The sequence below is a fragment of the Bactrocera tryoni genome, unplaced genomic scaffold, assembly GCF_016617805.1.
Source record: "Bactrocera tryoni isolate S06 unplaced genomic scaffold, CSIRO_BtryS06_freeze2 scaffold_25, whole genome shotgun sequence".
In the NCBI taxonomy this organism is placed as follows: Eukaryota; Metazoa; Arthropoda; class Insecta; order Diptera; family Tephritidae; genus Bactrocera; species Bactrocera tryoni.
The window spans coordinates 23,707,469-23,732,717 of NW_024395977.1; the positions used below are offsets into that span (position 1 = coordinate 23,707,469).

The 25,249-nt window shown below is 35.4% G+C and overlaps 1 protein-coding gene across 1 annotated transcript; it reads right to left on the minus strand.

The window, feature by feature from the left end:
- Positions 1–216: 216 nt before the first annotated feature.
- Positions 217–24,262, minus strand: LOC120780430 (putative hydroxypyruvate isomerase). The gene is made up of 2 exons (XM_040112706.1): positions 23,565–24,262; positions 217–857 (listed from the first exon to the last, which is right to left on the minus strand). The coding sequence occupies exons 1-2, from the start codon at positions 23,794–23,796 to the stop codon at positions 550–552; spliced, it is 540 nt and encodes a 179-aa protein (XP_039968640.1). The 5' UTR covers positions 23,797–24,262; the 3' UTR covers positions 217–549.
- Between the last annotated feature and the right edge of the window lie 987 nt (positions 24,263–25,249).

Sequence of the window (25,249 nt, forward strand, 5' to 3'; positions counted from 1 at the left end):
GTCCGAGTCTACCTTACCTACAAAGGCTGAACATCATATTCCAGAATGTCTGTCTTATCATCACAGCGTTGGTATTCTCTATTTTGAAAATTCATCAAAAACTTACAGAAACCAGACGCAAATTCTCATGAGATGAGGAATATATAGAATTACCAATACTGTAAGCCACTAACTTATTAATTGTACATTAAACTTTAAAAAATTTTAAATCGCAGATTCCCATACTAAATGAGTTTTTTTATTGTAAAATGTAGCTTATTTATATAACTTCACAATTTTTGGAATCGCATTTTGTGGGCGTTACCTTACTTCTATTCCGCCTGCCACCCTTTTTACTGTGCAAAGGAACACGTTTCAAGTTTCAGCGAATTTTATTAATTGGCCCTCAAATTACACGGAATTCAACTCTGTATCCAAATCATTTATATAATTCTGTATCTATTTTTTCAGATTTCGTTTAGGTTATAAAACCAACCTCAGGTGAACAAAATTTTTGTATTTTGTTGCAAAGGTATACAAAATATGGAAGTGTAAATTTAACTAATTTATTTATAATTGTATATTATAGTTTTTTATCCATTTCAAGCCTTCCAAGGTGTTAGTTTTTGGCTTATACTCGCATCCAATCCAGCCATCATATCCAGACATTTTTAATAAGTCGAAAATGTAACTAAAATCTAGTTCTCCGGCAACATCAGGTTCATGCCGATGAGGAACTTGAGCAATTTGAATATGTCCTATTATGTCTTTGAAGTCAGCGAAGGCATGTGTTATATTTCCCGTAATGTGTTGCAAATGATATAGATCCACCAATAATCTCAAATGGTTGCTGTTTATTTCTCTTATTATGCTACATGCTGAAATGAGAATAAAATTGGTTCAATCAATTCAATAAGGCATACATTTGGTTTCATAGTGGTTTTATTTTATCCGAAATAAATAACTTATGTAACTATGATATGGTCAAGAGAGGAGCAGGGTTTTTAATTTTTTTATCGTAAATGAATGCAGGAAACAGGACGCCGTATTTTTTAATATTTCTTCTTAAAAATTTTACATATTTCTCGAATGTAATACTTTAATAAGCGTCAAGGTCAACGAGATGCTGAAAAAGGTCACCGACACTGGCAAAAAACGAAAACCCAAGATAAATTTTTAAAAAGAAAATAGTACGTATGAGTACATATATATTTATACATAATATATATGCATGTAAAAACATTATTATCAGAAATACAACATTTCATTTAATTAAGATACCTCGCAAATTAATATAAAATTACTGAGGCATCTTTGGTCACATCGTCCTTCTTTTCCGTCGGGGCGGGGGCGCAAAACAGCGATCTGTTAAAGAACTTCGCTTTGATGCGGATTTTGGCTAGCCGTTCATCCACCGGGGGGAATGACAGTACTCGGCGACGGAGTCTCTCCCACCACGAACCCCACACCAAATTTGCGCTCCTTTATATGATCACTGTAGTAAATGTCACAAGGACCTACTCGCCTTAGCCCTTGTCCCGTCCATCGCATTTCTTGAACGGCGGTGCTGTCAGCATTCACTCTAACGAGGGCATCAACCAGCCGGGCGGCCGTACCTTCCCATGTATGGGACCGGACATTCCAGGTTCATGATCTTAAATCATTATCCTTAATTCGTTTGCCATGGCCGTCATCCGATATTGTTAAATCTTTTTCATTGGGGGCCTTTTTTACGTGGCGGGTCCCAAACCAAGTGCACAACCCTGTGTAGGAGATGTTTCGCCTTCTCGCTTTAGCTCGCCTGCGAACGGCATCGGCTACCCAGAGGATAATTGGTCAAAGACCGGAAGTCAAGAGCTGCTTGATCCATACGTAAAAGGATCGTTTTTGGTCACTCTCAAGTGAATGGCGATCAGAGAACTTTCCTCACTTGCGTGAACTTCTGCACATGACTCCATCCTCCCGAGAAGATGAAATATTCTATAAGAGTGTACAGCTGGTGGCATATGCCGATGTTATTGATATCATTGGCCTTAACAACCGCGCCGTTAGTTCTGCTTTCTCCAGAATGGATAAGGCATCGAAGCAAATGGGTCTGGTGGTGAACGACTCATTATTCCCGTCCTGCTATATGGTGCAGAGGGAACGATGAGCTGTACGAGATATACGACGGCATTGACATAGTTCAGCGAATTAAAAGACAGCGGCTACGCTGGCTAGGTCATGTTGTCCGAATGGACGAAAACACTCCAGCTCTGAAAGTATTCGACCCGCCGGGGGAAGCAGAGGAAGAGGAAGACCTCCACTCCGTTGGAAGGACCAGGTAGAGAAGGACCTGGCTACGCTTGGAATATCCAATTGGCGCCACGTAGCGAAAAGAAAAAACGACTGGCGCGCTGTTGCGAACTCGGCTATAATCGCGTAAGCGGAGCCTACGCCAATTAAGAAAAAAAATTAAGAAGAGGGGAGCATGGACGGACAACTGCCAGGACTCATTTGAAAACCCAGACAGTGTGGACTTTCCAGGCTGTAAGTCTTCGCTGCGAAGGGAGTACGGAGCAGTATTCGTTCCAGAACACATCTTTATAGAAAATAAAATAGAATGGGCAATCCGCTCATTCGACACATACAAATCTCCCGGTACGGACGGAATCATTCCAGCCATGCTGCAAAATGTACTATGTCTATCCGTGTCATGGTTATACGTGATTAGTAAGAGATGCTTGAAATTCAAGCTGCTCACACTCAAAATGGGACACTACGAAAAGTCCACAATTCCTATATTTTAAACTCAAAATTGAAGCCATGCTTAAGTTTTAAAATTTATTTTCAATATAATTCATTTTATTAATAATATTTTAAGACAAAACAAAACAATTTTTCCTTTTATTTCATAAAGCTCACTCTTAAAGTGGGACACTAAAATTATTTTATTATAATATTGCCTTGGACGCATGATTAGTATTTGGTTGACTTCCCATTGCTGGCAATCACAGCATGCAGACGTCGGGACATACTTCCCACTAATTTTTTGCAAAATTCTGGCTCAATATTATACCACTCTTCCTTTACAGCGTCCTTCAGAGCGGTAATATTTTTCACTCTACGTTTGGCAACTCTTTTTTTCAATTCCGCCCACAAAAGCTCAATTACGTTTAAGTCTGGAGACTGGGGAGGTGTCTCCAATACTTTCGGGCAATTATAGAGTAGCCAGTTTCGCGCATTCCAAGACTTATGCTTCGGCTCGTTATCCTGGTAAAACACGAAGTCGTCTTTTATGCCGAGATTTTCGGCGCTTTCCTTCACAGTTTCTTTAAGAATTTCAATATAATACTTAAAGTCCATTATTCCGTTGACGAAGTGTATTTTACCGACTCCAGACTCAGACATACACCCCCACATCATAAGAGACCCACCGCCATATTTTAATGTTTTTTTAATCGCCGCATCATGAATTTCAGTACGAGGTTTCCGCCAAGCAAATTTTTTTTCCATCCGGCCCAAAGAGATTTATTTTAGTTTCGTCTGTAAAAAGAACCTAAAGCGATTACGAGAGAATTAAAAAAGGTAGGTAAAATTTACAATAATTCCACTTACTTTGGACCAGAACGTTGTATTGTCATTTATGTATATGTTTTCGAGCAAAATCATATCTCAACTGTCGATGCATGCTCTGCCGTGAAAATTATTACTCCTAAAGATTCGTCGAACTGTTTCAGCACTAACCTCTACATTTTTTATTTCCTTTAACTTATTTTTTACGTCAACTGCTGACAAGAGTGGGTCGTTCTCGATTTGTTTTAAACAATATCCCTTGTCGCGGTCGGATAATTCGCATCTACCAGCGCAATTTCGTTTTTTATTTTCAATATTATTAGTGGCTTTAAAACGCTTAATGATATTAAATACCGTGCTCTTCTTCTTATTAACTATTTTGGAAATTTCTCTTACCGATTTGTTGTTTTTATAATTATTTATTACAATCTTTCTTTCTTCGGCTGTAGTCTGACGCTTTTGTGACATTTTGAAGAAACTAACATCCGAACACTATGAAATATCACAACACACTGATTTAAGTAGAAATTGCCGACTGCAGCGTCCGGAAAATAGCGGTACTTTAAAAAAATTGCACGTGTCCCACTTTGAATGTGAGCATACAGTAACTAGATGAATATGTAAAAATGCCAATATTTTGAAAATCAAAGTGTACAAAAAAAATCAAAAAGGTAATTTTAGTTAAGCTTCAATGTAATGACATAAAATAAAAAAAAAATTTCGACAACATTACTGCACATATAAGAGATATTTAAGATGAATGATACAAAATAAGTAGTTTTTAGTAGTGTCCCATTTTGAGTGCGAGTGGCTGTATGTGCCAACACTCACTTTTGGACGCGTACATTAGGGCCGCAACGCCTTTTAGAAGCTTGTCCAAGGTGTAGCACGCATATATGATAGACAGATCAGTAGAGACTGCACTCCACACACTAGTATTTACAGTACCCCGCCAACCCATTAGAAACACGGACAATTATTCATATAGTTTTGCGTTCAGAGTCAAATAAACCAAAAATTATTACGATGTGTGAATGCAATTTTTTGTATAATATTTATTTGAAATATCATCTTTTCATAAAAAAACTTAAATTTTTTTAGTATTTGGTTGACAAACCTTTATTTTTATTAACAGCCTTCACTATTTGAGGCATACTATTCAAACAAATATCATCATTATTTTTAAATCTGGATCGGGAATATACTTTCGATTTAAGGAACGTTCAACAGTTTTCGGTGGAATTTAGATAGGGTGAATTGCCCGCCTAAGGTAATACAGGTATCCCTCGAATAGCACGGTACTTGAGTTGAATAGCACGGTTAAAAATCTCGAAATCTCGAATAGCACGGTTAAAAATTGCGACAACCCTCGAATAACACGGAGTTCGAATTACACGAAGTCGCGAAAATTCCTGTTAAAAATTGAGTATAATTTTCCTTCGAACGACTGTTTGTAGAATGACGCAATAATGCATTTGAATCAGTGGTTGAACATATGTAATTTAAAAATTATTGCGTTTATAAAATTTTACCTTTTAAATTTTTAAGTTTCACTTTTCTAAATTGAATGAATTTTGTTATTTTTGTATAACTGAAATTTTATAACTAAAAATAAAAAAAAAAAATTTCTTATTTTTAATGTTTTCTTAATTAATCGTTGGACAACAAATTTGTATGGATCTCGAGTTCCGAGTTGCACGGTTTTAAATAGCACGGAACGGAATCTCAAAAATTGTATGATTTATTAGTATCAAATAACACGATTTCGATTAACACGGAACCAATTAACCGTGTTATTCGAGGGATAACTGTATATTGATATCCAAGATGTGAAGAACAGCAGTCGTTCGTCGGGAGGTGTGGCAAGGCACCTCAGCGTGCGTATAAGTGTATTGGGCTGCTGGAGGATTCAGTGTTGCCAAATATGGTACAAAACCATCTTGAAGTACATTGGTGTACTGCTCACTATTCATCGTATCCTCAACAAATTAAATTGATTCAGGACCTTCCACCGATATGCAGCTCTAAATCATTACATTGGGGGAATATTTTACCGTTTTTTTAATGCAGTTCTCCACATAATGTTCACATGGTCTACGTCACACAAATTGAAGGGTTTCTGTCACAGCTTCTAGCCGGCATTCGTCGCTAAAGTTAATCTTCAATCCACCTTTGTGTATTTCTGATCGAGTTTGACCCTTACTTACTACTCGTTGATTTTTCATTCGCTTGGTCAATTTTGATTTCTTTGCTGTACGGCGGTTTTTAGGTTTTTTTTTTTTGAAAAGATGCGTTCAACTGTTCTTTGCGATATTTTTTCATTGGCATCATTTAGCTTCTTTTAAATTTCTTTAGCTGGTTTGCAGCGCAATTACAGAGCGAACCTCATTACTTTACGTCAAATGCGCTCAGACATTTTCCCATTTTGGGCAGCATTTTGCCGCATACTTCTGCGACCAACGGTGCAATATTTGAATGTGTGCTCAATTTTCGATACTCGAGTAACAGTAGCTGCACTCACTCCAATTTTTTTTTATTATTTTTTTGTAGGATGTGCTTTTATCTTTAAAATTGCAACAATAGCACTTTGGCTTTTCTTTGAAATGTCCGATTTTTTACCTATTTCCTAAAAATTATATTTTTAATTGTTTGTAATATAAAGCTTCAGAAAACTTCAAAAAAAAAATACTAACCTAACAAATAAAACTCTGGAATCTATGAAATAATACTTAAACACTTATGAAAAAATTCGATTTATTCCACTACGTCATACAATTTACTTCTGATGAGCCAAAAATCACAAATACTAATTCCAAGTGAAGTAAGCATCTCAATATGATTTCTTATTCAAGTTCCGCTAATTGTAACGGTATATTTTTTTTATGATTGACACCGAGTAATATGTAGTATACAGGCTACTTAATACTTACGCAGTGGAAAAAATTCAAATTTTTCGCCTTGCAAGCTTCCCCAGTACGTTATTCGTAAATTTTTCTATTTATTTACCATGTTTCTAATGGGTTGGCGGGGTACTGTAATGCCGAAAGGCCTCTTGAATCTAAGAAATACGCTCTTGGAGCATTCTATTCTGAACAGTATCCAGTCAATAAGTATTGATCCTGCTATACAACGTTGGATCATAAGTGTTTTGACATCTAGACGAATAAGAGCAGAATCAAGCGACGCTAAATTGAACTGCGAGAGAACCTGAAAGGTAAAGCCCCTAAGATAGTGTGTCTACAGACTATTAGCAGTACTCTCAATACAGTCCAAGAATTGGGCATCCCAACCGGGTCTAGGGTTGAACTCGGAGAAAACGGACCTGCTGGTGTTCACAAAAAAGCACAAAATTTCTCTATGAAAGTTCCCTTCTATAAATGGGACACAACTCTCTCTCGGACCGGACCAAGTACATTGGGGTTGTCTTGAGCAGCAGACTGCGGCTCCCTGCGCAGTACCCTTTCGAGGGCTTTGAGGACAACTCCAACAGCGGCTCTTTAACCGTCACTAAACCTGTCACCTGTAGACCTTTTGGCTGAAAACTGCCCAGGAAAATCGGCGGGGCGACTACTAGCTGCTGGATAATTTACATATAGAACATTCGAGCATAGCTCGGTGGGTAATGGTGGTTGGTCAAACACCGACTACATGACCCCACTTTTCAACTGAGAAAAAAGGTCAAATTAAACATAGAAATGACTGGCATCAACATCTATACTGACGGCTCGAAAATGGATGATGGAGTTGGTGCGGAAATATATTGTCCAGAGTTAGGCATAAGGCAGCCTTTTAAGTTGCCGTACCACGCAGTATATTTCAGGCTGATGTTCTTGCTGTTGCGAAAGCAGCGGAGCCGGCCTCTAATGCACCTGAGGGCAATTCCATACACAACATCTACATAGACAGCCAAGCAGTAATCAAGGCAGTAACTTCGTGTCGTATATCTGCCAGAAGTGTCTTAGATAGCAGGGTAGTGGTGGAAAGTGTTGCCAGAAGCAAGCAACTTAACTTCTACTGGTTGCCAGGCTACAAAGGCATCGAGAGCAATGAAATAATGGACGAGACTGCTAAGAATGGTGTAAGGCTAACATCCGAAAACGTTAACAAAATTGGGAAACCCATGCATTGTCTAAATGACGACCACGACAAAAGCGTGGTAAAGAAAATTAAAACCAAATGGAACGAGCTACTAGGGTGCAAAACTACAAATGTCATGTATAAAACGGTAGATCGGACGTACACAGAATTCCTATTGGAACTCGAGAGAAGAGACTGTAGAAGCATCATGGGAATACTAACTGGCGACTGTACGGTGGCAACACACGCCCGCAAGATTGAGCTGATAGATCGAGAAGACGTCAGTGGGACCTGCATAGTAAAAAAAAAACTTTGATCACGGTGGATCCCACAAAATGTCAATCGCCTGTCAACGTTTTTTCGACACCTTGTGAGGCGGCTGATGCGTAATCAAATTCTATATATCCAGAATATGATTTAGATTGGTCAATGTATGATATTTTAATGAAATTAAGTGACAAGACAAGTTATTTTTTAATTATATTAATAGTTTAGATTTGAATATGTATACAGTTGGTCAAGAACTTGGTCTTACTTTTATATCCCTAATCTAATGAATTTCCTCCTCACTCAATATATTGGGTAGTCGAAAAAGTCTTTTCGTATTTGTAATCAAACTTCAAGTAATTTTTTTATACCATATTTATAATGAACTTTAATGAACCGAATATGTACCATTTTGGTCGGCCTCTTTTTGCCACAGACTTCTCTTGAAGCCAACATTACTCCATTAAGGGAGTTCTGCATCGACCGATACAAATGGTAGTCCATCAAAATTTCCCAGCCAAGCTCTCCCAGTTTTCGCCGAGTCATCAAAGATGTATGTGGTCTAGAAGACGAAGCCCTTCTAGTTGATCAGTTGTGGCCGTTTTTTTCGATTGCTTGCTTCAATCCATCAGTTATCGACAGTCAAATGTAGAATCAATTGTTTGACCAGACTAGAGTAGTTCATAGTAGATGATTCCTTTCCAATCTCACCAAAGACTCAGCGTAACATTTCGAGGCGTCAAGCCTGGCTTTGCGACCATTTGTGGAGCTTCACTATAACTACATATGATCTTTTCGTACATTATTGTCGTTTTGACCCACTTTTCGTCTCCTGTTACCAATCGCTTAAGAAATGATTCGATTTCATTTCGCTTCAGCAGAGAATCGCAGAGCTTAATTCAGTCCATTACATTTTTCACAGACAATTCATATAGTATCCAAACATCGAATTTATTTTTGTAGCCAACTTTTTTTAAATGGTTCCAAACCGTTTGATGTTGAATGTTAAGTTCGTTAGCGATATCATGGCTGCTTATGTGACGGCCGTCAATCTTTTCCATTATGTCATCGACTGTTCAGAACGGAAGCGATCGAACCATTGTTGTGCTACACAAACTGATACAGCACCACCCGAACATAACCCTTCCTTACTTGTTTACTTTAGGTATAAACTTTACATTCTAATATATTTATATTTCTCATACTGGCCTTGTTAATGTCTCTCGAATTCCATTATATTTTGTGGAAGCTTTAACTTTTTTCTTTCGAATTACATGCGCATATTTAGAAACATTCAACACCCAATGATGAAAAAAATCGTTATCATGTCAGTGGCCAGTTTGTAAATATAGCCAGCCCTATGCTTTCCATGGAAGATATGCACTAATGTATTAAAACTGTTTCAGACTTTTTTCGATATTTGTCCATTCTAGATTGTAGCGTTTGTTTTCGCCTCTGAAAGCTGCGGAAAAAGTTTTTCATATATGTGAAAAGTTCGGAATCACGATTAGAGTCTTTATAAATTGATTAATAAGACCAAATTTAAAATGTAGTAATACCGGCCAAAGTTTTTGGCGGTAGTGAGTAGCATTCATTCATTCCTATTATACCGCAACCAAAGATAAGAGGTGTGTTTAGTACACCCACCTTGAATTCTAGTAAAAAAAAGCACCATCTGGCAGTCTTCGATAACTCCCACATGTATTTCATTTATTTAATTGCAGTTAATAACATTTTCATATTCTCATAATTCTCTTTGATATATACAAAATATGCGAATGGAATACGTAGATGGAAATTTCATCCCATTGTGTAGTAAAACACTCTTTAGACTTAATAATAATACCCAACGATTACCCTTCTCCCGCCCAACCGATGCGAGGAGCGCGCACGCAATCCGCGAGCTCGTCCGAGCTTTCCCACGCAGTAGCGCGAAAACAACATTATATGAGCGCGAAATAAATGCTTAAAATGAAAATATTCTCTATTCGTAATCGTCTTTTCGCACATACATCTGTTTACAACCATTCCATTATAATTATAACTAAAAAGAATCATACATTATTCTTTATTCGTACCACCTGTTGCAACCGAGTTTTTTATTATTATTATTATTGCAGGTAAGACAAAACTCGGTAAAATGTTGAAAGAGATACACTCCTATACTTAGAAAACTTTTTAGCTTGTCTAGAAATCCTATAAATAGCGAATGCATCGAATATGAAATAAGTTTTTAAAAGCTAATCGGCATCGTGGGTATCGGCATCGCGGCATCGCCGGTTACTAACATGTTACTCAATTAGTATTGTGCGCGAAGAAAAGAACTGGCATTTTCGCATTAGCAAAGTTTTTGCATTTGTGCAATTATTTAAATCTATATAATGGAAATTTTACAACGTATTAAAAGTGGTGTTTATAAAATTAGTGATGCATCGGGTTCAAGTGACATCTGGAAGTTTTACAATAAAATTGTGGATACCAAGACGGGGGAGAATGTACCCTATGTTATATGTTCACTTGTATGTTGTACATATGTATGTACTTCGTTTCATTTGCCATTGACGATACCAGATAGTAATCGTACGATGCCACGATGCCGCGATGCCGATGCGCAATGTTACCTTCGCATCGTGGTAATCGTCAGAAGTGTTACTTAGTAACGTAATCGTACGATGCCTACCTTAATCGTGCAGGTCTCTGATATGTACATATGTATATCATATGATTGCTATTATACTCTAACTCAAGGATGGGCACATTTTTAGCCCGCAAAGTTAGCAAAGTGCGCACGAGGGCTAGATGAGGGGAATATCAGTTTACTGTGAAATCAATAACATTCCTCCATAACTTAATGTTCATCGCAGAATGGTTGCGGCAATACTGATATTGTACACAAATTAAAGAGCGGAAGTTTACTTCATATCGGAATTGTACAGTTGTGTGAACAAAAAGAGGTAAACATAAGTTTCGCATTAACATTTGTTTTTATTTACCTTTGCATGGTGGGAAATTCTACAAGTGAGGTAGGAAAAATTATACTGAGTTATACTTGTATCTAAAAACAATTTTATTTAATAAGAAAACAGCACATTTTAAAACTTCAGAACACCTTATGGTTGTTCCTATTTGTAAAAATTCATTTTAGCTACAATTGGGAAAACTTTTCTCAAGTAGTGGGCTTTTATACGTACATATGCAAGGCAGTTTTATATATCTGCATATATAAAAAAGTAAGGAAGGGCTAAGTTCGGGTGTCACCGAACATTTTATACTCTCGCATGATAAAGTGATAATCGAGATACTGTTATTAGCAACTTTTTTGCGAGAGTATAAAAATGATGCCCTCTGAATTACATGAAAATGTCTGAGAGATTTACCGATATTTTAGGTGAAAAATTAGGTTATGCTAGGTTAGGCACTGAGTTCTTCGTGTTCGATATCAGGGACCTTGAAAAGTTATAGTCCGATCACGACAATTTTTCCACAGCTCAAATACCATATTTGTGTAAAGTTTTATTCCGCTATCATCATTGGTTCCTAATGTATATATTATACAGAGAAGGCATCAGATGGAATTGAAAATAGCGTTATATTGGAAGAAGGCGTAGTTGTGAACCGATTTCACCCATATTTCTTACATGTCATCAGGATGTTAAGAAAATATTATATACCGAATTTCATTGAAATCGGTAAAGTAGTTCCTGAGATATGGTTTTTGGTTCATAAGTGGGCGACGCCACGCCCATTTTCAATTTTTAAAAAAAGCCTGGGTGCAGCTTTCTTCTGCCATTTCTTTTGTAAAATTTAGTGTTTCTGATTGTTTTGTTAGTCGGTTAAGGCACTTTTAGTGATTTTCAACATAACCTTTGTATGGGAGGTGGGCGTGGCTATTATCCGATTTCTTCCATTTTTAAACTGTATATGGAAATGCCTGAAGGAAACGACTCTGTAGAGTTTGGTTGACATAGCTATAGTAAATTCCGAGATATGTATAAAAAACTTAGTAGGGGTTAAGTTTCATCATGACATCTCAATTTTTACTCAAGTTACAGCTTGCACGGACGGACAGACGGACGGACGGACAGACAGACATCCGGATTTCAACTCTACTCGTCACCCTGATCACTTTGGTATACATAACCCTATATCTGACTCTTTTAGTTTTAGGACTTACAAACAACCGTTATGTGAACAAAACTATAATACTCTCCTTAGCAACATTGTTGCGAGAGTATAAAAAGGAAGACAGGGAAAAAAAGCATTTTCAATAAATATTGCCAAATATGAATTTCTACGACTATCCACGATCTTTTAAAAATGCGTTGACGACATCCTCAGACCATTCATAGGAGTATGTGCATACGCGTATATAGATGATGTCCTAATATATTCAGCTAACTCTGAACAACATATGAAAGATATCACCAATATACTACACACTTTACACGCAGCCAACATGAAAATCTCGGAAACGAACGTTGTTTATCAAAATGTTTTAGATTAGAACTCGAATTTTTGAGATTTACAATTTATTATATACGCTTATGTAAAAATAAGAGGAAACTGAAGAATAAATACTTTCAATGTTTGAAGAGTATTACTTTGTTGAATTTTTTATTGAATCGCTATGACAATTTTCTTATTATTCATATTTATGTACGCTTCTCAATGTTAGCGTTATAACAATTTTATGGAGTAAATAGATAATATCGTACGAAAGCATTCTCATGAACTGCATATCCTTTATCAACAATATCTTGGTCAATCCTCATCCTTAATTCATAATCGTCTAAATTTATGAAAAAGATTTCGTCTATTTGTTTCATTATTTTCATAGTGAAAGATTCGTTCAAAGCAATTTCTTCAAAATATTTGATAGCTTCTCGCGACCAGTATTTCCCATTACTTGGCTTGATATTTGCTAATCGGAAATTCAGAATTTGCTCTACATCCTGGTATTCCCTTTCTTCCGGTCTGAATTTTACGGTGACGCACGATGGGCTATCAATCGACTGAACAACAACTGTTTTTTCCTGAAGATAATCAGAATGGAATGTTCTTCTCATATCGAATCTTTTCATCGTCATTTTTTGTATGGTATACTTTGGAAACAAAAAACTTTTTTATTATATTTAATTATACTGTATTTGTTATTGACTTTTTTGTTTGGCTATTAACTTACTGTTTTATTACACTTTTATGAATGGAAAATCACATTATTTTCAAATACAGAGTAATTATTATCGCAGAATATAATTATATACCATGAAATTTCAGGTTTTTTGTTTGCTAAATAAGTTGACTTTTGTTCAAGTAACAACAATATAATGTGACATTACTCATTCATGTCAAATGCTTATGTTTTTGTTTTTCTTATGTTTTTGTTTACACTCAAACGTCAAATAACTAAAAATTTACATTTTTCGTTTGTGGATATTTCATAAAATCTGAAAATAGGCAATTGCTTTGGCAAATTTATCGCATATTTGAATATTCAATATGTTTAAAAAGAAGATGACAAAAATGTCTATAATGAAAAAAAATTAAATGAAGTATAATAGCCGATAAATATTTATTTAAAAAAAAAATTAATAAATTATTAATATATTTACGAACTACGCAGCAAAGCGCGCCGGGTAAGCTAGTTTATTATACTTTTTGTTATTTGTCTTACATTTTAAAAATTTATAGTAGTTACAAAGAAACTTAAAATTGTTAGGCAATTTTACAGTTATTACCCACAGTGCAACTTTCCATATATGCGCGCGCTCTCATTTGTAAACATCTTCTTCTTCTTAATTGGCGTAGAAACCGCTTAAGCGATTATAGCCGAGTTAACAACAGCGCGCCAGTCGTTTCTTCTTTTCGCCACGTGGCGCCAATTGGATATTCCAAGCGAAGCCAGGTCCTTCTCCACTTGGTCCTTCCAACGGAGTGGAGGTCTTCTTCTTCCTCTGCTTCCCCCGGCGGGTACTGCGTCGAATATTTTCAGAGCTGGAGTGTTTTCGTCCATCCGGACAACATGACCTAGCCAGCGTAGCCACTGTCTTTTAATTTGTAAACATGGTGTGGCAAAATACGTTGCTCTCATTTGTAAATATGGAGTGGTAAAATACGTTGCTCTCACTTCCCTCTTCATGTTTGCCCGCGATTATCCCCTCCTCTAGCCCTCAAAATGTGCACTCGTGCCCTCAAGATGCCACTGAGGGCTAATATGCCCACCCCTGCTCTAACTTGATACTCATATTATATCAAAGTATAATCTTAAAGTTTGTGAGAATATTTTGCAAAATCTTCATATTTTTTTTAAGTATACATAGTTCCTAAGGAAAATTATCAACACTAAACTTTTCAATGCAACTTTGATAAAATTTGTATCTTTCATAAATTGCCGTATTTGAGGACCAACACATAATTTCAACTTTTCCATACTAAGCTTAGGAAATCCACATACTACTGTGATCAAATTGAATTTTTAATTTATACTTCGCGTGTTTTTCGATTCGGTAATTTTTTTTTTTTTTCGTAAGTTGGTACTACTTTTAGTGAAATCTATGGTAAATTTCAAAATATTCATTAGTATTTGAGATACGTGTCGTTTTGTGAGGCCCTAAAAGTGAATTCTTCAATTTTTACTATGTCTGAATTTATTGAACAAAGAAGTGCGATAATGCACCATCCCATACTGCATTGGTTATTCGGGATCATTTCGAGGATTTTTCGAAGTGCAATGATGACTAGAAAATTCGTTGGCATAAGTGTATTGCAGTGCGAGGGGATTACTTTGGAGAAATTAAATGTAAAAAATTCATTACATAATATATACCCTTCACAGGTGCATATCGTCACCTGAAATGCAAAATAACGTATCATCAAAAAATTCGAAATTAAATGTCTTATTGATTACGCTTCACTACTTCAAATTACATACATAATATTACATATGGTCAATATTTTCTGGTTCTCCGATCAAATATAAACTAGTTTTAACCAATATTAAAATTTTGTTTCACTCATGTTCCATTTCCTGTAAATTTCCGAAAATGTTGTTACGTTATTTTGCATTTCAGGTGACGATATATATATGCTGTATTAACCTTTATGTCAACAGAGAATTTTACATACGCACGTCAACAGACAGCATACCCGGGTAACACCATACATTTTGTATGAAGATTAGTGTAGCGTAAGGTGAAAAGGAGGTTTTGTTCAGATTTCTGAACCGTTATAATTGTAAAGAAGATATTTTTGTAAGGATACAAATATCATAGTTCAAATATTTATGTTCATTATCGCCGGCGCATACGAATCTAGTCCTAAACGTAGATATGTATTTACAAATACCCTTTTCTATCAACAATGTAATAAATGTTCATTTCGGGTATATTGATTAGTGACCTTAGTATTTAATGTATGCAATGTAAAGGATTGTTTGCCCTTGAGACCGCAAATGATCCTAAACGAATAATAGCTAAAAAACAATTATGTTTACCCTGAAGATCGCAAATGACCTTAAACTAACAATAGACCATTGTGTTTGCCCTTGAAAACACTTATGCTTAAGATATGTATACATACTATCGGTATGTACAGTAGATTAGTGTTAAGATGTGTGTATGCATTCAGGATGTGGTGCATACATGAATTAGGATATAAATAAAGGAGCTCTGGGCAACCAGAGCTGAGTTCTATTTTACAACCGAAACCCTACGGTAAAAAGTAAAGATTGTGTTGTGCAAAAATAATTACAAAATGGCAGATGGAGGTTGGTTAGAGCCTGAATTTGAATATGAATCTCATGAAAATATCTCGGAGAGAGGAGAGGAGTATGGGTGTCCAGATAGCGATGAAGAGCCATGACATTTGAAAATGAAAACGACAATGAGCCTGTTATAAATTCAGCGGACTCTGATGTGGAAGACGTACAGCCGCCTGAATACAATCCAGAGTATGATAGTGACGATGATATAGATGAAGAGTCAGTGGAACTAGGAAATTCTGCTAGTTACACAAGCAGTGATCAGACAATTTGGAGTGGCACACAACCACAAAACACCAGAGTAAGAGAGCACAACGTGCTAAGATCTGGAGTGAACGGGCCAAGTCGCCTAACTGATGGTAAAACTATAATGGAAACGTTCAAGCTAATAATGACAAACGAAATGTGTGACGTAATAATCCGTGAAACAAACAGAAAAGCCAATACAGTGTTTGATATGATAAACGAATGCAACCCAACATCAGAACGACGTGTTTGGAAAGCAGTAACAGAAACAGAATTCGACGCATATTTGGGATTGTTGCTGCTTGGTGGCGTTACTCACTCTGGCTACGTTCACACAAAAGATTTGTGGAAGACAACTGCACATCCACTGTTTCGAGCTTTAATGAGCATCAGACGATTTTGGGAAATAAGTCGTTTCATCCGTTTTGATAATGGAATCACGCGGGAGCATCGCAAACAATATGACAAAGCGGCTGTGATGCTGAATAGCAATTTACGAAAATATTACACCGCATCAGCCAACGTGACAATTGATGAGCAGCTGTACCCGTTGCGCGGAGGAACTGGCTTTACGCAATATATTCCACCAAAGCCAGCCAAATACGGCATAAAAGTGTGGTGGATGTGCGACTCGATTACGTCGTATCCACTCAAAGGCCAAATCTACACAGGAAAGGCAGCGTCCGGCGAACGTGAGGCAAATGTGGGTGAAAGAGTGGTCAAAGACTTGTGCGTGGGCATGTTGCGTGGAAGTGGACGCAACATTGTTTGTTACAACTTTTTCACAACACACAACTTAGCAAAACAATTGATGAACGATCACAAATTGTCCATACTGGGCACAGTCAATAAGCGCCGCAGATTTGTGCCAAAACAATTGTCCATTGCAAAAGGGCGCCAACCAGAATCCACCATATTTGGATTCAGTGAGAGCGTTGCCATGTGCTCATATGTTCCTAAAAAGAACAAAGCTGTTGTGCTATGTGTTATCTACAATGCACTTTGATACGAAAATTGTTGGTCCTAGACGTAAACCAGCTATGATAATGGATTACAACAAGTACAAAGGTGGTGTTGACAATATGGACAAATGCCTTGCTGAGTATTCCACCAAACGGCGTACAAATAGATGGCCTTTGGCGTTTTTTTATAATATCCTGGATGTCGCAGCCTTTGCCGCATATATTATTTACACGGAGAAAAATCCACACATGAAGGTGTCAACAGCACGGCGCAGGGAATTTCTGCACGATCTCAGCGAGCAACTGGCCCGTGCGGAGGTAGATGTCAGGTGCACCAATCCGCAAATATGCAAATAAGCAAGCCCATTTGTTCAGAGCACTCAAAGGATATGCCGCGCTGCCTGAATTGCCCATAAATAGTAATAAAATTATTTTAATTTTCAATTTTTTTCAATTTATTGTCAAATTAAATAATATTATTATTAATAAATTAAATAAAAATTAATGAATTTAAAAAAAAATGTATTTTTTCGCTTTTTTCAGTATTGTTGCTTGAAAATTCAATGTGTTACCCGGGTATGCTCTCTGTTGACGTAAGGGATAGTTGTTAGTTTTTGGTCATATCTCAGTTCCAGCTGGTCCAGTCCGGCTCAGATTTAACCACAATACGTAAAACCCTTCAGACTAGGCAATCATGAAATTTCAAGTTGATCGGACGGATCCAGAGATATGGCACTTTAAAGGCAAAAAAGTTACCCGGGTAACGCTCTGTTGACATAAAGGTTAATCAAATCTCAATAATTTTTTCGGAGATTACGTTATTACCAGTCAAATTTGGTGAAGATACCACGTCAAATGCGAAAGTTTTCCATACAAGCCCTTGATTCCGATCGTTCGGTTTGTATAGCAGTTATATGCTATAGTAAGCCGATCTGAACAATTTCTTCGTATATTACCTTATTATCTTAGAAAATAACCTGGGCCAACTTTTGTGAAGATACATTGTCAAATGTGAAAGTTTTCCATACAAGGACTTGATTCTAATCGTTCAGTTTGTATGGCAGCTATATGTTATAGTGGTCCGATATCCGATTGTCGGCAGTTCCAACAAATGAGCAGCTTCTTTAAGAGAAAATGACGTTTGCAAAATTTCAAAACGGACAGACAGACAGACAGACGGACATAGCTAAATCGACTCAGTTCAACATACTGATCATTTGTATATATACTTTAAAGGGTATACGACGCTTCCTTCTGGGTGTTACAAACTTCGTAACAAACTTAATATACCCTGTTCAGGGTATAAAAACACATCCAACGCTTTGACAAATTGCTTTATCATCCCTAACTTCATCACATACTAAATCAATGGGTTCATTTTCAAAAACTACACTTAGTAGATTGTAAGTATGAGAATGGGGACTACTCACGTCAAGCTTGTATGCGCGAATTAAAAGCGCAGAACCTTGACATTATTAGAAAAGTCAATATATAAGAAATGTTAATATCATAAAAATAATAGCATATTCAATATTTTTATACTCTTGCAACCAGGTGCTACAGAGTATTATAGTTTTGTTCACCTAACGGTTGTACGTATAACCTAAAACTGACTAGGTTGACTGTCTGTCTGTCCGTCCGTCCGTGCAAGTTGTAATTTGAGTAAAAATTAAGATATCTTGATGAAACTTGGTATGCAGGTTCCTAGTACAAAAAAATATCGAGTTCGTAGATGGGCGTAACCGGACCACTGCCACGGCCACAAATCGCCATTAACCGAAAATATATAAAGTGCCATATCTAAGCACTAAATTAAGATATAAAACTGTAGTTTGGGCGTAACAAGTTTAATGTACATATCTCCTAAGCCACTTAAGCTACAACAACCAAATTTGCTGAGTACAAATCTTATAAGAACTTCTACCGATAGTGTGAAAATGGATGAAATCGGATAACTAAAAATTTTACTACCGAGGTGGTACAAGAGCGCTTTATCAGAGCCTGTGTGAAAATTGGACGATGGGCCCACTTTTTGGTCATATCACGAGACTCGACCTTTCAATTTGATCACCGATTTCGAAAAAATTTAGTACGTGGTATTTTTTTAACATTCTTATATTAATTGTAAAAATGAACGAAATCGGATAACAACCACGCCTACTTCCCACATAGCACAATTTTAAATTCCAATTCGATCAGTTTCCAGTGCACAAAAATTAGAAGTAGTTAATATAACGGGATAAAACACGAATAATGCTTTTAGTGTGTGCGACTTTATGACCAAAAATATTTAAAATCCAATAAAAACTGTTCCAAGCATCTAGGTATCGAATATTTATACAGCGATCGATTTCGAAAAAATTTAGTACGTGGTATTTTTTTAACATTCTTATATTAATTGTAAAAATGGACGAAATCGGACAACAACCACGCCTACTTCCCATATAGCACAATTTTAAATTCCAATTCGATCAGTTTCCAGTGCACAAAAATTAGAAGTAGTTAATATAACGGGATAAAACACGAATAATGCTTTTAGTGTGTGCGACTTTATGACCAAAAATATTTAAAATCCAATAAAAACTGTTCCAAGCACCTAGGTATCGAATATTTATACACCGGTACCTACAGTTGACTTTTAATCGAAAATGTTGGTCAATGTGTGATATATATAATGGAATTAAGGGATAATCCTTTTATAATGGTCTATCTGTCCATATATGTACTTAATTAAAAAATTTTCGAACTTTCGGGTGACTTTGTACCGCAGTCATACCAATGAAAAAACAAGAGAACGTGTTTTACTCATAACAGTGTATCTTTATGCCAAAAATAAATAAGCGACAACTTTACTTACACCCTATATAACTAATATCAGGATTTTCGAACATCAAACTGACTTTATTCTATATGATTGGTTTTACACACTGGCTTTAAATCTTGCAAGTTGCGCGAGTATAAAATGTTCGGTTGCACCCGAATTGAGCCCTTCCTTGCTTGTTTTTAATAAATTTGTAACCTGGGCACATGAAACTATCGACATTTGATCGGGCGAAATTTGCCAGGGCGCTGAAAAATGTTGTTTCTCAATTTTGTAATAACGAAATCCTTAATTAATTTTTTATGCCAAATACTGAATTGAAAAATAAAAAAAAACTTTAGTCCCAAATAACAAAATAAAAAAAGACAATTTTAATGCTAATTATAGGGTTTCAGATGTTTGTAAATTTTTAAATTCCATATTCCTTTTTCTAAATCTAAATTTGAAAATCCATTTTTTCGTAGATGTTATTCCAATTTTTATATTAAAAAATATGTTATTAATTTTTATTCTAAGATGTTTTAGTTAAGGATTAAATTTATAATTTTTATTATGAAATTAAAGTACAAAATTCTTTATTTTTATCCCAAAATCAAAATTAAAAATTTGAACCCAATTTTTAACCCTTAATTATCTACATATATATATAAAAGAAAGTTGTGTTAGTTACACCATTTATAACTGAAGAACGGCTGAACCGATTTGGCTGAAAATTGGTGGAGAGGTAGCTTAGAACCAAGGTAAGGACATAGGATACCTTTTAAATCTTTATGTCAAAATTTAATACAACTCATATACACAAAAATTATATTTCAAATCATAAGCATTTATTCAAAATTCATGTTTGTAGGAATCATTTGTACATACATATGCCTACAATTTTAAACAGATTCTTCCTCAAAAATAAATTGCTAAGTAAACAATAAAAATAAAAACCAAACAACTTTTTTGGCTACTTGGTCATACATCGCAGTTATATCTTGAAAATAAATTACTATTATATAAGTCTATACTAAAACCTATATGGACATACGGTGTGCAACTTTGGGGCACTGCTTGTAATTCAAATATTGAAATTCTACAAAGATACCAATCGAAAACTCTAAGATTAATTACAAACGCGCATTGGTTCATAACAAATAAAGCCATTCATTCAGATCTGAATATACCTTTTGTTAAAGATGAAATTAAAAGATTTAATTCAGCATACTTGCACAGGATAAGTTATCACGACAATCCTTTGGCAGTCACGCTATTAGATGATAGTAATGAAACTATTAGACTAAAAAGACAACATGTTCTAGATCTCCCATTTAGGAATTAAGTAAATGTTTAATTATATACATATGTTACTACGAAATTAAATGCATAATTAAAATTTTTATATAAACATTTGTATTTAGAACATATTGTTATATTGTATAGTATTTTTGATCTCATGGGAGACCAAAAATATAAGTCAAATTATGGTTTTGTTATCAAATTTGCTTATTATTTACTAAAATAGATTGTAAATAAAATGTATTTAACTAACACTAGAATGACTGTCGATTGGACTCCAGTGGGAAATGCTGGAGCTATGTTCTATTGTCACACACAAAAATTGGGTTTTATTACAATTAAAGAGCACTCAAATACTTCTCAGGATCAGTTATTCGTTGCTTTTGTTGGATTATGAACTTGCGAGGCACGCACTTTGCACAGAGCTTTCGCCTCTTTAGAGCATCATTGTCCTTGGTGCTCATTTCGCCTGTTTCCAGCTTAGCAAATATCTTTTCAACTGTGGATTTCCCTGAGCCCAAATTCAACAGAATTTTCCCCAAAAAAACAATGCTTTATTAACACACGAAATGTTTTATGATCCACTTTTTAGTAAACTAACACAAGTTGCTTCACAAAAATGCTATATCTCATTAACTAATAGTTATAATCCAACTAATAGAAATCATATAGATGGTAGTATTATATTATCTATGTATCAGCCACAGTGAAGCGTGGACGGGTCCTCTAGTTTAATTATAAAATTCATAACTCTGGTTCCTATTGCACGAAACAAAAATACAAACGATAGTAACACAAATGGGTACGAGTGCTTTAGAAGCTACTCACAACTTTATTTCAAACTGTCCTGCTTGTTCGGAGAAAACTGAGGACAATTCTTTTTAAGTGCTCTCGCTTCTCAGAAATTAAAATTTAATATTTATATTTTTAATACTCTAGCGAAATAGATTCAATGATATTGACTTTTTTTATAATTTTTATTAATCCATTAAAATGTGTATATAAAGCCTCGTAAAATTCAGAATAGGTCGCTTTCCCACATTCTGACAAAAAATAGCACTGGGAAATTGTAATTAAATTCCCCGGGTAAATGATATTAAAAAAAAAATGTATTTTGGTAAGTTTGTAGGATTGTCCTTATTTACAATGCTCAATAGTAGAGCAAACCGTCAACCAGTTTGTTTACAGCAGCTGCTTAAATTGGTACACCTTAGTAGTGCGTTGCGATTTTTACAATGGATAAAAGTATCGAACTAAGAATTTGTCTCTTGTATTTCTAACCAAATTTCGTGTGCGGAATCGTTGCGAAAAGACTTACGGCGATTCAGTTTTATCAGAAACACAAAACTACGAGTGGTACAAAACCTTCAATGACGATCGAGAGATCGTTGAAGTCATGTCTCGTTCTGGACGACCTTTGACATCTTCTACTGATGAAAATATTAAAAAAAAAGAGGATATCATGCTTGAAAATCGTTAAGCAAGTGATAGAGAGGTGGCAAGAGAGCTCGACATCTTTGGCGTCCAATCGAATGATTTTGGTAAATATTTTGGGTATGACATACGTTCTTGCTCAACTCGTTCCGTTCAAGGGCTATACCAGTGTGACACTTTCAAAAAAAAATTTTTTTTTTTGCTTTTTCGATAGTTTATATATTCAAAAATATCCTGTGAAATCAGCAAGGTCGTATCTTGAATAGTTTTTGAATGGCAGCGTTCTAAACAGCGACCGCTCACGAGTTTTTCTCGAAACGACATTTTTCAAAATTGCTGACATCATAACACAACGAGAAATTGACCGATCGACTTCACTTAAAACTGGGTATAGTTGAATACATTTGCTATACAATGGACTACGATCTTTTTGATTGGTTGAAAATTGTCAATTTGGCATTAAAAAAACGACAATTTTTTTCATAAAAAAACGATTTTTTTTTCAAAATTACGCCATTTTCTTAAATTTTGATATTTTTCAAAGATCGTAGTGCATTGTATAGAAAATATATTTAAATTTAATAAACATTCTGAATTTTTTTGTTTCAGCCACTCATTCGACCGGAATCAAGCCAGCAGTTGAGGCACTTTTTTCGGCACTTCCGCAGACAGCACATAACTCCGTTATTTTTCAATATTTTCGAAAAAAAAAAAATTAATATAGCTAAAAATATACTTTATTACGTCCATAGAACGTCGAAACATTCAATCTAGTATAGCCCCTTAAAGCTGATTTTTTTCAAAAAGAGTACGATTGTGATTGAATTTAAAGCCAAAAACGCAATGAATACCACCGATCAACCAGATTTGGCTGAAATTGCCGCTCCGTGGAACCCGTTAAAACGATATTCCCTGAAGGAGCTGAGGGTCATCCCAAAAACGATGTATTTTAAATTTGTCACAATGACGAGATATTTTTGCATGTTCCAGTTTCCAATTTAAACAACTCAACGAGAATGAAATATACATATGTAAATATATGTGTTCATATATAAATTATACTTATAATTGATTTCTAGAATTGCATCAAATACGTTTAAGCATGGGTAGATACGAAAGGCATTTTTAATTCATAAAATAAAATTGATATTGTTACTAATGTTTAAAATTTATTTTAATTCACCTGTTTCGTATGAGTTCATAAAGTATGACGGCAAGGCATATTTGTTGATCGGTTCAATCAAGCCCATCATGTCCTCCTTTTCTAAAATGTCCGCTGAATATTTTAAATTGCTTTTGTAGGTAACCAAATGTTCGTTTGAATCTCCTTCAATGAGTCCTGCCATTACATGAATCCTAAAATATACGAGTATAAGTATGTATACATATATGTAATGTGTTAAAAAATATGACATGATTTTTAATTCGATTGAAATGCAATGAGATCTCAAACCAAGAAATATATAATTACGCCAATGTTTACTTCGGTATTTCGAAAATTAATTACTATGATATCTAAACTCTAACTCCAAGTCAAACTTATGTAAGGTTTTATTATGGATTAAACTTTGTTTAAATGCAATATACCGTATCTGAATGTCGTTGCTATAATTTCGATATACATATCTTATGTATCATAATCTTAAGCGCATTATGTTCAAAAAACCAAACACTTTTACAATACTAATCTTTACTGAGCAAGTTTTAATAAAATTCAGGGTTCGTGTTTGCACACTCATGACCAGTGAAACTATACAAATTTTGTTCATATATTTACATGTGTATGCTAAAAGTTATTTTATTTGCTTAAAATTTATGTGTCGACTAATAATTAGAATAAGAGTTTAGACATATTGTGGTATCTACTTCATTATAACAATTATTTTTGTAATATAAACTTAGTTATAAAAATATATAAGTAGAGGGCGCAATTGAGTAATAAAACCCATTTGAAGAAAAAATACAAAGAAAAACTAAGAATACTACATTTGTAAAGCTCACTATGGTTATGGACGAAGTTCAATTATGCGCTCACAAACTGAATTACAATATTTGTTATTATAATTTTGCGTTAGTTTATGAAGTCTGTCCGACACTAGCGCTATGTTAGCCAGAAGGTGCAGATTCATTGTGGAGTGGATCCATGGCAGGATCAGTATCATTTTTATACTCTCGCAACAATGTTGCTAAGGAGAGTATTATAGTTTTGTTCACATAATGGTTGTTTGTAAGTCCTAAAACTAAAAGAGTCAGATATAGGGTTATATATACCAAAGTGATCAGGGTCACGAGTAGAGTCGAAATCCGGATGTCTGTCTGTCCGTCCGTCCGTCTGTCCGTCCGTGCAAGCTGTAACTTGAGTAAAAATTGAGATATCATGATGAAACTTGGTACACGTATTCCTTGGCTCCATAAGAAGGTTAAGTTCGAAGATGGATAAAATCGGCCCACTGCCACGCCCACAAAATGGCGGAAACCGAAAACCTATAAAGTGTCATAACTAAGCCATAAATAAAGATATTAAAGTGAAATTTGGCACAAAGGATCGCATTAGGGAGGGGCATATTTGGACGCAATTGTTTTGGAAAAGTGGGCGTGGCGCCGCCCCCTACTAAGTTTTTTGTACATATCTCGGAAACTACTATAGCTATGTCAACCAAACTCTACAGAGTCGTTTTCTTCAGGTATTTCCATATACAGTTCAAAAATGGAAGAAATCGGATAATAACCACGCCCTCCTCCCATACAAAGGTTATGTTCAAAATCACTAAAAGTGAGTTAACCGACTAACGAAAAACGTCAGAAACACTAAATTTTACGGGAGAAATTGCAGAAGGAAGTTGCACCCAGGCTTTTTTAAAAATTTAA